Below are 14,681 nucleotides of genomic sequence, written 5' to 3' on the forward strand. Positions count from 1 at the left end.
ATAGACGTTTTTATAAAAAACTTGTAAAATAACGGTCAAATTTTTAAAATTTAATAAATAATTAAATTTTAAAGGATAAAATTGAAATTTTAAAAAATAGACACAAAAGAGGGAATCCTCTTTATATATTGTTATGGATGATTTATTTTGAATCGATTTTTACAATCTTCATTATTATAAGATTGTTAAAAAAAATTGAGAAATAATTGTAAAAGAAAATAACAAAATTTGTTACAAATTTATTACAATGAAAATTTATAAACTAATAAGAGCTGTTATCATATTATTTATAGAATTTTTATTGTACTTATAATTTTAACTTTCTTTTATATCATAAATAAACTATAAAATTTCATAATTAAAAATTGTAACATAAATTTAATATCGGGTTTCGATAGATATAAATATATTATAAGTATAATATAATTATATCATAAAAACAATATTTAAAGGAAATATAGTTTATGAGTTGTTAATTAATTTTAAATATATAACATTATATTTATATTTAAGTATAATGAGAAATTTGCCTTTTTTCTTTATTTTCAACATGAAATTCGAACTGAGTAATTTGATTGAGGAAAAAATATTATTACAAGAAAATTTAATGTTATTTGATTTTCCATTTTTTAGACAGGTTTGTGGTTTTTTCTTTTTTATCTGTCCAATTTTAAACAATTTACGTGGACTTTCTTTTATTTCACCATACAATCAAGTCTGAATTTAAAAAGAAAAAATAAAAAAAAAGTTAAAGCTTAGTCAATATACCAATATAAAATGAAGTAGGTTTGTTCTAATCTTAATTAAATATGATAAATAGTCAAAATAAAAAATTGCTTAATGATCCCACAGCTATTAAAAAAAATCGTGTAAGTATGTATGAACATAGTATACTATAAATTTTTTAAACTTGATTTATATGTCAAAGGAATTTTGAATCTTGAGTTTTAAAAATAGTTTTCTACACTAAAGTAAAATTACTCATAAATGGTTTTACTCATTCTTAGTCTCTGAAACCGAGTACACATTATTTTACACAAAGTCTGAGAAATTGTTCTAAGCTGGACGCTGACGAGAGATAAGTATGAACACATAAAGTTTACATGTTTATACATTTTTATATTTTTTCACACTCTCTTTAGATATGTTTGGAAAACTTAATAAAATAATATTAATGAATGAGAAGAGTTATTTCAGTTTAAGTATAATAGTTTTATTCAACTCAAATAGCATTGTATTTAATGAAGAGTATCATTGTCTACAGAAAATTCTTGTTTATAGATAATGAAGTATGATTCTTAATATTTTATAAACACTTTGGTCAAATTAAATATTACACTTTTTCTATGTGTAGTAGTTTCTATTACTTGACCAACTTAATTATCTTTAAAGATTGTGGCAGAGATTGTGCAGCTAACTGTGACTTGACAATATATGGATTTTAATTATTATTTCAAAAATAATTAATACAAAGGTTTTAAAACATTAGTTCCTGTAATTTCTTGCAAAAATTAAAATAGTATATGTGCTTATAACTAGTATAAAATTATTTTTAGGTTTTTCATATGACTACATTTAGTTTCTGTAAGAATATTTGTTAAGTTTAACTTTTTATGTTTTCTGGTATTATTATTTTTTTTTTAAATAGAAGTTAGTTAATTTAATTAAATGTAGCGAAGATTATTTCAAATAAAAATTATAAATTTAAATATAAGATTGTTTTTTTATTTTGAAATGTTAGGCAGAAATCGTGTTTTGAAAGTTCGACTTTATCTTTCTTAGGCCGTGTTCCTTAGGTTGTGTTTTTTTTAGATTGATTACTATTCAAAGGAGATTAAAAGTAATGATTTAAGAAATTTATTGCATTCTTTTATATCGATTTGAGAGCAATGAAAGACCGATGATTTGATAGATTGGCTACTAACACCATCCTGCTAGGTATGTGAGATTTGAGAGTGGTGATACTTATTTTACTGAAATACTCTACCCTTTCCCTTCTTTCCAACATTTTTATTTCTTTCTTTCCACCACTTTTGAACATGCATGGTTGGAGATATAAAGAGCTTAGTAAACCAAAACCGGTGAATGGAACCAGTTCCATTTTTAATGGAATCTATTCACTTTTTGATACAAAAGTTGTAGAACCGAATCCATTTCACTTGTATCCTCTTCTGTTTTGATGCATGGTTTCTTTTACACTATTTGTTTTTTGGAATTGACTTTTTTTTATTAATGATATCATTTCAAATGTTTAAGTTTTTTTCTTTATTTTGAAAATTAAAATATTACAATTTTCAAATCAAATATATTATAATAATTGTTTTTTTAATTAATAAATATTATTAATAAATTTATTCATAATGAAAAAAATAATAAAAATTAATTACAAATTATCTAAATATCATTTTGTATTATTTTTAACACTAAGGACAATTAGGTAATCTAACTTTTTATCTATTAAATTAAATTTTTTATTAATCACATCATTCAAATCCCTTACAAACTTTCAAAAAAGTTATTCTCAAATTCACTCCGCTATCACCTCCAAATCCCTTCAAAAGAACAACATAAATTTCATTCTTAAATTAACTCGAATCAATTATCTCATTCTCCCTCAAATCATTCCTCACAAAAGAACATACCCTTAATGTTTTTCTTATAAAATATAGCTTACCTTTTACGTAATTTTATTTTAATAAATTTAAATTTAAATTACACTAATTTGACAGAAAATAATATTTATTTTAGAATAAGACATAACATAACAATGAGTTTTGAGGGTGACATTTAAAACTAATCTTCATAGAACTTACAATAAAAATAGTAGTATCATGAATGTAATTGTGGTTAGACCAATTAATCCAGTAAAGTAGACAATCATTCAATCATGGAGTAATCTCTTACTGGTAACAAGTTTGGATGATTTTAAATTTTTGTCCTTGCTTAAGTTTTCGTCACTTTATTCTACTGTCTTTTTTTTTTTCCTAACTTTTTTGTTTGTAATTTGAATTAATTAATTTGAGGAAGACGAAGGTGTGATGAACAAAAAAGTAAACTTCCTTTCAGTCACCCTATCTTTATGTTTGATGGTGTTGAACACTACAGAAACCAAATTATCAAAATGAGTAGACATAAAAACGAAGGCAAATTCATTTTCATTGTGCCTCCTATCCTTTTTTCTTGCATTTCACTTATGCTCAGTGCAGAATTCAACTTCCTTTGATGTGCCAGCTATCACTGATTTTTCTCAAACGAGTGGATAACACTACTTAAGATTTAGTCTTTAGCAGAGCTAAGGAGAGATCATGTAATTTAAAGTCAATAGCTACCAATGTAATTTACATCATTAATGAGATAAGACTTCATTGTTGTAATTGAAATCCTATATCAGAGACTTGGGTTGAGTTGAGTGAACTGAACTGCAAATTTTTAAATCCTGGGCCACGTTGTCAAAAGTTCTGAAACCATGAAGGGCTAGTGTTCCAAATGATAGACCGATCATATAGTATTAGAGTCACAAATATATTGCTTTTGATCAACAATGTTTATATAAAACAAAATACGATTAAATATGTTGAGTCTCTAAACTGAGAGACAAAATTAAAATTCGTCCATTTTCCAAACTTTGATACAATTTGATCATTAAATTTTAAAAATAAATAAATATAATCATTTTAAAACAATTGCATGAATTTTTGTTTCGTGTTAAAAGTCGTTTCAAGCTGACATTTGAGATGTTTATATTATTTAACACATTTCAACTCAGATGTCATCTTAAAACATCATTTAACACACAAAAAAAAGTTAATGTTATTTGGTGAAAAAGACTATACTCATTGATTTTTTAAGTTTAAGAACCAAAATATATCAAAATTTGAGAAGGAAACAAATTTCAATTTTACGTCCAAGTTTAGAGACTAAAAACATATTTAACCTATTAAAATATACCTTATTAGTCCAAAAGTAAGTCTAATTTACCAATCAAGGAAAAAAACATAGAAAACTCCCGTCAATACATCTTGGTTCAATAATGAATATCAGGTAGCACTTAATAGACACCAATAATTTTTGGAAGGGACTTCAATCAGGCACAGAGTATGAACCTACTATTTGCCATCTATTAATCTTCCTGGTGAGAGAGTCCATGTTCAAGACTAGCAGTAAACTCTGCATGCTCTGTTTGTGGTTCCAGGTCATTCTTAATGTCTGTAAAATGGGAATATAAGTGAAAGGTTAGGAAGCTTGGCACAGGAGAGAAGGAGAATGAGAAAGAGTGAAAGAGAAAAATTCACCTGCTATGCTTGCTGACAAGTCCTTGTACAGTCTTACAGCACAAGGGAACATTACAATTTTATAGGAGGATATTTCTTTCTTCAGCTCTTCACTCAACTCAGTAAAGTTGTACTTGCGCTTCCACATATCACAAGTCTCCACAGCAGATGGAATTATCAAGTGTTCGACTTTAAGATTGCACAGGAACTGGAATGGGGAGTGAACACCAAATACCATTATAAATTGTGCATATAAAATATTTCTATGAATCTCTACCAAATGATTGAATGACTATGTAACAGGAAATTTTATGATTTTGTTAATCACCTACCGATTCAATTACCCTCATTAATTCCTGGCAAACTCCTTGGCCCCTGCATGCCAGTTCTGTTGCAATAAGTGGCATTTCTGCAATCCTCGAGCCATGAAACCTATAGTCGTGAAGAAAAAAATCAATAAAAATATGAATCTGAATCTTTGTTAAATACATAAGGAAGGCACAGGGTGAACCGTGAACACTAAAGTTATGCCTGTGACTGACTGGTCAAACGCAGAGAGCATCAGAGCAGAAGGGTCGTTACTTAGTTTACAAAGAGCTTTCACAAACTCAATAACTGAAAATGTCGAAAAGATCACTAATGAACATAAAAAGAATACCTTATAGAAGCTGCAGCAATTATCGCATCATCTTCCTCCAGAACAAACATATAAAAACGGCTAAAATCAATCCTGGATAAGTTTGACCTGAATAATGATGTAACAGAGGATCAAAAGGTTGAATTGTTAATGCCCGACTGCTTATACATTAATTAATAACATTAGAAGCAATGAATGAACAAAATAACAAGAACACGATGACAGCAGTAATGAATTGCATGCCTTGAGATTGAAAAAACTAAGTCCTGCAATAAAAAAAGGAATAATACGATATATGTGCTTACTTGCAGCTGTAAACTATACTTCGAACAACATTGATGCCTGTTTTCCTGTCAGTTATTTTCTCAAAAGCTTCATTCATTAACATCCAAGTAACTGCAACCTTTGAATTGTTTTCTAAGAATAGATTCATATATGCCGAATTCTTGTATGTCTCCATGAGGCGGATAACCCTCCAAGAGTATTTTGCTGAATAATCATTTCTGATTCCAAGATATACTCCCATTTTCGCATATATCTTTATCAAAACATGTGAAAATTATAAATGTGATGGAAACACAAAAAACATTCGGTATTTGATTTTTCATGAACAAATCAAAGAGAAAGAGTGTCTACCCCTTCGCAACCTCGCCCACAATATGATCTTGAAGGTTTAATTTGTTTTGAGGATTCTTTTTCATATTTTTCAAAGCACTCCCAATGATCTACAAATGTGAAAACATGCATTGAGGGGGTTTCAGCAAACCAAATGCTCGATAGGAAAGCAACCCACTTTCAACAGAAAAGGATATAAAAGTAAACAAAGCTAAACGGACAACAAGAAATTTTACACTTTTTATCACATTGGGAGCACTTGAAGCCTTCTTTTTTCTCATAGTATCTTTTTTCTCGACAACCAGGTCCACAACCAGCCCACAGTGTTTGCATACACAATATGGACAAAACCAATCATTTTGGGGAACCGTCTGCAGTTTAAAAGGAAAGTATTTACAATATTTATGTAGAGCATCAAATATATCTACACCTGAAGGATTGCTTCTATGTAATATGAACAGATCCTTTTCAGAAAGGAAAGTAAAATTAATTTGATTACCTCTATATTCATGCAAGATAGATGATATGCGGAAGGACACCTGTCACAACAGATTAAGTCTCCCCCATCACCACAGACTGAACAAACATCATCATTTTGGTCTGCATCAGTTTCTTTCGGCACATACAAATGCATTCCGCGACGCTTTTGTTCCCGGGCATGTTGCCAAACATCAATCAAGCATTTTCGGAGGGTTTGGCGTTTTCTGTGAATGTAAATATGTTTATAGGGCTGTTTAAGAGTACTTCCAGCATGGTTCTCAAAGGTCCACATTGATATCTCCTCCTGGCAACAGCTGCAGAGAATTCCACCCCTAGTAATCCTTCCTGCTAATGCCTTTTTAATTGTAGCACTCCTATAGCTTACTGGTTCATCTTCCTTAATAATCTTAGAGTCTATCAACCATAGAAAAGTGGTTTTCTTACATGACCTTACTCTATCAGATGAAGGTGAATCTCTTCTCTTGTTTGCTGTTTGTCTTTTAAGTGATGATGGACTATTTTCCATTATTGAGCTTGGTCCAGGATTATTAACTTCTTTGTTTTGTTCTACTATTCTCACCCTCTTCCGAGTAGGCTGGCTTGACGTACCCTGCATGCCCCTTTTCGTGCCTCGTTTACATGACCTAACTCTTTCAAGCAAACGCGAACCTCTTTTGTTGTTTGCTGCTTGTCTTTCAGGTGATGATAACGGACCTTCTTCCATTATTGAGGTTGGTCCAGGATCACAAATTTCCTTGTTTTTTTCTCCTATTCTTGCCCTCTTCTGAGTAGGTTGGTTCCACGTACCCTGCATGCCTCTTCTACCACCTCGTTTAGATGACCTTGCTCTTTCAGGAAAAGGTGAATCTCTTTTCTTGTCTGTAGCTTTTCCTTCAGGTGATGATGGACCTTTTTCTATTCCAGCTCGTTCACAAACCCTTTTGCATCTAGTAATTGACTCCATGTTTGTCTCAACCATTTCATTCTTCACTGCTCTTGGAGTGCCTGATGTTCTGTTTCCAGCTTCTCCAAAGATTGGCTTAAGCGTTGCCATCAAATCAGCCCCAAAGACCACTGTTTCCGTCTCTTTTTCCTTTGAAATGCTGAATTTTGTCTCGTTGCCTTGTCCATGATCCTGATTTTGTTCTGCAACTGAATCTCCACCTGCATCCACCAATTCCAACTCCACTGCTCTCGGAGTGGTGCATGAGGTTGTCTTTCCAGCAATCATGTCCACACTTGACTCAACAGTTACAATCTCTATTGCTCTTGGAGTGCTTAATGAGGTCTTTCCAACAGTCAAATCCTCACTTAAGACTATCATTTTGGTCTCGATTTCATTTGGAGTGCCTAATTTTATGGTTTCATCTTGTTCACAACCCTGTCCATGTCTTGTATTCAACCCTCCACTTGACTCAACATTCACAGTTTCCATTGCACTTGGAGCGCTTAATGTGGTGTTTCCAGCATTAAAATCCTCGTCTGAGACAATCATTTTAGCTTCCATTGCTATTGGAGTGCCTGATGTTCTGTTTCCAGCTTCTCCAAAGATTGGCTTAAGCGTTGCCATCAAATCAGCCCCAAAGACCACTGTTTCCGTCTCTTTTTCCTTTGAAATGCTGAATTTTGTCTCGTTGCCTTGTCCATGATCCTGATTTTGTTCTGCAACTGAATCTCCACCTGCATCCACCAATTCCAACTCCACTGCTCTCGGAGTGGTGCATGAGGTTGTCTTTCCAGCAATCATGTCCACACTTGACTCAACAGTTACAATCTCTATTGCTCTTGGAGTGCTTAATGAGGTCTTTCCAACAGTCAAATCCTCACTTAAGACTATCATTTTGGTCTCGATTTCATTTGGAGTGCCTAATTTTATGGTTTCATCTTGTTCACAACCCTGTCCATGTCTTGTATTCAACCCTCCACTTGACTCAACATTCACAGTTTCCATTGCACTTGGAGCGCTTAATGTGGTGTTTCCAGCATTAAAATCCTCGTCTGAGACAATCATTTTAGCTTCCATTGCTATTGGAGTGCCTGATGTTCTGTTTCCAGCTTCTCCAAAGATTGGCTTAAGCGTTGCCATCAAATCAGCCCTTAAGACCACTGTTTCTGTCTCTTTTTCCTTTGAAATGCTGAATTTTGTCTCGTTGCCTTGTCCATGATCCTGATTTTGTTCTGCAACTGAATCTCCACCTGCATCCACCAATTCCATCTCCACTGCTCTCGGAGTGGTGCATGAGGTTGTCTTTCCAGCAATCATGTCCACACTTGACTCAACAGTTACAATCTCTATTGCTCTTGGAGTGCTTAATGAGGTCTTTCCAACAGTCAAATCCTCACTTAAGACTATCATTTTCGTCTCGATTTCATTTGGAGTGCCTAATTTTATGGTTTCATCTTGTTCACAACCCTGTCCATGTCTTGTATTCAACCCTCCACTTGTCTCAACATTCACAGTTTCCATTGCACTTGGGGCGCTTAATGTGGTGTTTCCAGCATTAAAATCCTCGTCTGAGACAATCATTTTAGCTTCCATTGCTATTGGAGTGCCTGATGTTCTGTTTCCAGCTTCTCCAAAGATTGGCTTAAGCGTTGCCATCAAATCAGCCCTTAAGACCACTGTTTCTGTCTCTTTTTCCTTTGAAATGCTGAATTTTGTCTCGTTGCCTTGTCCATGATCCTGATTTTGTTCTGCAACTGAATCTCCACCTGCATCCACCAATTCCATCTCCACTGCTCTCGGAGTGGTGCATGAGGTTGTCTTTCCAGCAATCATGTCCACACTTGACTCAACAGTTACAATCTCTATTGCTCTTGGAGTGCTTAATGAGGTCTTTCCAACAGTCAAATCCTCACTTAAGACTATCATTTTCGTCTCGATTTCATTTGGAGTGCCTAATTTTATGGTTTCATCTTGTTCACAACCCTGTCCATGTCTTGTATTCAACCCTCCACTTGTCTCAACATTCACAGTTTCCATTGCACTTGGGGCGCTTAATGTGGTGTTTCCAGCATTAAAATCCTCGTCTGAGACAATCATTTTAGCTTCCATTGCTATTGGAGTGCCTAATGGTATGGTTTCACCTTGTCCATGACTTGCACTCAAATTCACAGCAACGTCCACTGTTTCAGCTTCCACTGCTCTTTCAGAGCATGATATTGTATTTCCACCATCCTGTCCTCCTCTTGCAATCAAATCCGTACTTGATTGTGACAATTTAGTCTCTAACTCTCTTGGAGAGCATGATGACATGTTCCTTCTTGTTGTTGAGTTTGTAAAGCAGAACCTTGAATTATCATAATTGTATGAGTCAGTTTTAAGATCACTTGAGCTAATTATTCGGGGTGAACACCATGTTGGTTCTATTCAATGATAGCTATGGTCCCACAGTATCAACTTAAGGCGTGAAAATATATGTAACAGAATTACAAAACTTAAAAAGGGACTTTATTCTAACAAGCCAGCATAACTATGTTTCATTTCTACGCTAATAAAACAAGAAATTCATCATAAAACTAAATATGATGAAATATGTAATTATCTGTAATATAGTAATCTATAAAAAGTAAAAACTTTACACAGGATGTATGTTATGCGGAATCTGCACAAAAACATTGAAAACTGAACATTGACAGAAGGACCAAATGTTCATTCAACATAATAATGGGGGAAACCAACAAATATTATTTTCTCCATATTAAGTTATTGATAAATTGCTGCTTGAAAAACATAATCTGCTTCTTCATACCAAGTTTACGACCAGGACAAGTGACAATGGCACATTGAACATAAATTGTAAGCAGATCAAGTTGTTTCATGGATTTCCAATGTAGTTAATCTTTTCTAACCAAGTTTTGTCTCATGGGATATTCACTATTATCACCATACCTAATTGATCGATTTATCAGGAGTGAGAAAATAAACAGTAAAAAAATATCCACCTTTGTTGTACGGAAACTTCCATCTCAGCTCATTATGATAATTAATAGACACCAATGACCATTTGTTCTTTCTTCCAGTGATCTTAAAAATTTACATTAAAGAGTAAAAAGTTTATGAACTGAAGAAATAAAAAAAAAAAAAACTCAATAGGAAATGAAATGCTAACGAGAGAAGAAAATCCAATACCCAATACAATGAGGGCCAGTTTAATTAATAGAAGCTTGAAAATCTGAAAATCAAAAAGGTTCTAGGAAGTCCACATATATAACAAGGTATGAGGGCAATATGGATATTCGGATATTAAGATTTTTTTTCTAAAAAATTGATAAAACAAATAAATCGACAAAAAATTTAAATATATCCAACATAAGAGCATAATACTTTTAAAGAAGCATTCACAATACTGATTGCTCATTAATTAATTAATGGATAAATATATCAGTAGTAAATAGATGAAGATTGCAATTCACAGAAAACACTTGGTCATAACAAGTAAGCATAGTCCCATATATTTCCCCTGCCCATACCAAAATATACTTTTTTTACTATAAACATGTGACAAAAAATATGCAATGTACCCATTGAGGTTCGGATGTCATAAAAAATATTAGTGATGTCAAAAAGAAGTTTGGATCTGTAAAACCAAAAAAAAAAATGTTCTTTGGAAGATAGAATCTGAAAAGGATAAGTATTACCTCATCCTTTAGAAGACTCATTTGTTATCAATCAGAGAAACTATTGGGTTTCCATTAAACAGTTAAAAAACTATAGTAGTTACAGTGCTGTGTTATGAGTCGTATCCATAAATTATTGGATTGGTATCCTTGGAGAAATGGAGATGCATTAGGCAAATTAATCTTTTAAAGAAAATTAATGGATACTATACTACTTGGATTCATTTCAGGAAATATTGGTACAAAAAATGCATGAAAAACTCATTCTTTTGCATTTTGAGTATCTAGACTTCACAAAATAAGTTCTGATGGTAAAATCTATACCAAAACAGATCTTAACATTTGAACATCAATCAGACAAAACAAGCATACATGCATAAGTTGTCATTCACCATTTGAACATCAACCAGATAAAACAAGCATGCATAAGTTGTCATTCACTACACTTCAATCAAGGAGATCCAAATTTGCCAGACATGCAAAGTGATAATTAAATTCCACAAATATCAACCATTGTATAAATTTCTGTGAGGATAAATTACCATAAAGGAGAAAACATACCTTCAATTTTGGTATAGAAATCAGCCCTAAATTATTGATGCGCGATTTTTATAGATTCATTAAGTATGCGCCGCCAGTGATCACTGCAGTAGAAAATGGTATATAAATCTATGAAACATTTCTACAACTTCAAATAATAAAAAATGCAGTGAATATCAGAATCGATAAAAGAATTCAAGCTACATTTTCTAACAAGAATAGGGGAATTGATACCAAAGGAGACTAGATTAGGAAAATCTGAAGTAATAATGGAAGCAAGAGTTGGAGACACTGAATAATTCAAACTGCCCAATAAGTCAATGACTACAATGGGAAATTAATCTGAAAGCCTGTGACCGCAATGCAAAATTGGTCCGAAAGCCAGTGACCGCTATGCGAAATTGGTCTGAAACCTAGACATCAATGCAAAATGATCTGAAAACCAGTGTCTAAAATGAGAAATCGATTGAAATTGGATTTCATATGATAATTGTACCAGGCAAGGGTAGACCTACCGTATCTTGATGTTGAAGAGGGCTTCCACTCTGCGGTTAAATAGAACTTCCCTACAATGTCAAGAAAATAGCATTGTAAAGCACCAAAAAAATCTTAATAATGTCAAAATGCCAACTGGGACAATGTGGTCCTTGTCTTTGCTGACTAGACACTTGTCAAATGCGTTTCACACATTTATTGTCTAAAACAATCATTAATTATACTGCCGTTTGCAGATATGTTATAAGATGTATTTTTATCGCCCTGGATTAGATAAGAAAAATATGTAACCAATTATGCCATGTACAAAGAATATTCTGTTCTGTTGCATAGCTTTTTCTTACAAAGTTAGACTGCTAAAAATTGTAAAACAAACTTACAATTTGATGCGCAGGGGAAACTTGCAGATAAATATTCTAACTCTTAAGCTATGTTTTAGCATTTTATCGGATAAAGTGCAACCAAGGTAACATCACTTGCAATTTGATCAAAATGAGGTCCTTCTTTTCAAGCTTTGCCCCATTTTTGTCCCTTAAAAATTGTTATTGATATAAAGGATAGGAAACAGAGGAACTTTTCCGGACACCCTTTTTTTGTACATACTCTAAATTAGATGTAATTCCAACTGACACAAACTAAGATTTGATTAGAAAAATGGGACATCTTTTAAACTTTTCAGAATGAGGCCAAAAGAATTATTCATTAAGGAAGGAAATAGAAGAACTCCTTTAAGACAGTCCTGTTCATATAAGTTTAGTTATATCTTCTAGCATATCTAGCTGCTCACAGTTGCTAGAGATTAGAAGTAAAAGAATTACCAAAAAATTGCCTAGTAGTTAAATAATCTATGTAGCCTCTAAAGATCAACTTTTCAAATAATCTATGAAGTTGCTACTTGTTTTGATTATATGATTGAAAATTGGTTAGTGATAATTGAGAGGTAATATAATAGATTGATTGCATCAGGAAAATAAAAACTATGTAGTTTTCATTGTGGAAAGAGTAAAAGGGATAGATGGAAAAGAAAATTGTGAAATGATCAAGTGAGTAGTCTGTTAGACTAGAAGAAACTATATATTGTTTTGAGTCAATTGTGTGTAATTAGAAATTAATAATCTAGATTATATGTCAGTCCAAGAACTAATTTCCTCCATAGAGTTTTCAATAGTGTGTCCAAGAAAAGGATTTGAGTAAACCACATTTAACCCTTGCATTAGTACATTTCCTATGGAGATGTGTTGCATGATAGATTCTCCAGGATATCATTAGGAAATGAAAGAAAATTGTCCCAACATTATTAATCTTAGAATTTGAGTTTAGGACTATTTTCAATCATACAAGATTTGTTTGAGTTCAGAGTTATATTTACTTATATATAATTCAAGCCAACATTATTAACTTTTTAGATGACTAATATTATAGGTGACTCTTCTCAGAATCTGTGTTTAGCCTTAGTTATCCCATATATATTATGTATGCTCTCATTCTAGTCAGAAGCAGGATTTTCCTAATAGTCAAGGTTCATAACATATAATTAACATTTGTATAATGAAATACAGAACAGAAAATATAAACAAAACTTACAACACAAAGCAGACTTCCCTTAAGACATTTGGGACCAATTTCATTCCTCGACCTTTCAAAAATTTGGAAAGGTTAAAAAAAAAAAACAATGAAAGTTGAACAAATTTACCACTATTGTTTGGCCCGCCGTCTGGGTTGTTGGATGTAATGTGGGAAACATGTTGATGGATTCAAATACAATATTCCTCTGAAGCTTCCAACCCCGGCAACCATTTTTCCCAATTCATACCAAATAATTGTGTTTTTCTCCATCTTCAACAGGTTTTGCATTCCCAGCTTGCCTGATGAGAAATTACACAAAGAAGGATTGATGGCTTTAGTTGCAGTGGTGTCAGGGAAGAACATTGCTGCATCAAAGTTTCTCAAAATCATTTCTTTTTCTACAAATAGCATGAAATATGGGAAATTTCAAAGTAGGGTTCTCACAGTTGATATGCTGGTTGGAAACCAACAACCAAAAATAGAAACCCACTTGGATTGAAATCCCAATTCCAAAGAATTTGATTGAAAAGGGTTTGTTTGTGAAGAAGAGAAGTAAAATGAAGAGATGTTAGGCAAGGTGAATATTATCAAGTTCTCATTCACTTCAAGTAGGGCATTTCAATTCTCAAAGAAGACTATTGGGAATTGAGTCTAGAATAAGTTTAATTTTACATTTTTTATTAGATTGTCTTTCTTTTGAAAAAGAAATTCCATGTTAAACTAATTTTATAAAAAAAATATACAAATCAGTACTAAACTATTTACCCATTCCAATCTAAAAATTATGTTCTAAAAAAATCAAATTCTAAACATAGTTTTACGTTTTCTTTTTAAGTTTTTATTTTCATTATATTTTAATTGAATAATTTATAAATATACAATTTATAATTTAAAAGTATATAATTATTATTTTATGAATGATAAATTATAATTTATATTACTTTACTTTTTTCATTTCTAAAATTTAAATACATGGATGACAAGTGGCATGAGCATTACACATAATTTTTTCTACAAATAAAAATTAATATTATTTTATTCCAATCAATTAAATTTAAAATCAATATGATTTTATTCTTATCACTTAAATAACAAAGAAGTATCAATTACATTTTAACTTAATTTTTGTATTTATAAAAAAATAATTTTATATTTTTAAATTATAACTTATTTTTTTCAACAAGCTAATTAAAATGTATATTTAAATATATTATTAACTTATGAATAAGATTTTTTTATTATTATATAATATATATATATATATGCTATTTTATAATTTTTTATAAATAAATTAACTATGTTTGAATATATTATATTCATATCTATTGTAAATATACATTTACATTTATAATTATATGAATAACCCTTTCTTTATTTTTATGAATTAATTAAAAAAAATTATTCAATCGGTAGTAGGAAGTGAATTCTAACTTGAGAAAAAACAAATCATGGGATGA

General features: G+C 31.7%; 1 protein-coding gene across 5 annotated transcripts; it reads right to left on the reverse strand.

The window, feature by feature from the left end:
- Positions 1–4,651: 4,651 nt before the first annotated feature.
- LOC114177457 lies at positions 4,652–13,817 on the reverse strand. 5 transcript variants are annotated; one of them, XM_028062799.1, is made up of 11 exons: positions 13,669–13,816; positions 13,352–13,589; positions 11,679–11,729; positions 11,398–11,576; positions 11,185–11,267; positions 6,023–9,293; positions 5,760–5,894; positions 5,545–5,633; positions 5,214–5,446; positions 4,930–5,016; positions 4,652–4,703 (listed from the first exon to the last, which is right to left on the reverse strand). In XM_028062799.1, the coding sequence occupies exons 6-9, from the start codon at positions 9,257–9,259 to the stop codon at positions 5,338–5,340; spliced, it is 3,570 nt and encodes a 1,189-aa protein (XP_027918600.1). In that variant the 5' UTR covers positions 9,260–9,293; positions 11,185–11,267; positions 11,398–11,576; positions 11,679–11,729; positions 13,352–13,589; positions 13,669–13,816; the 3' UTR covers positions 4,652–4,703; positions 4,930–5,016; positions 5,214–5,337. The 5 variants fall into 5 exon arrangements, with proteins under 5 accessions (XP_027918600.1, XP_027918601.1, XP_027918598.1 ...); XM_028062800.1 differs by having other exon boundaries at positions 11,398–11,569; positions 13,352–13,817; XM_028062797.1 differs by having other exon boundaries at positions 13,352–13,817.
- Positions 13,818–14,681: the final 864 nt, after the last annotated feature.

This window comes from Vigna unguiculata, chromosome 3, assembly GCF_004118075.2.
Source record: "Vigna unguiculata cultivar IT97K-499-35 chromosome 3, ASM411807v1, whole genome shotgun sequence".
Classification (NCBI taxonomy): domain Eukaryota; kingdom Viridiplantae; phylum Streptophyta; class Magnoliopsida; order Fabales; family Fabaceae; genus Vigna; species Vigna unguiculata.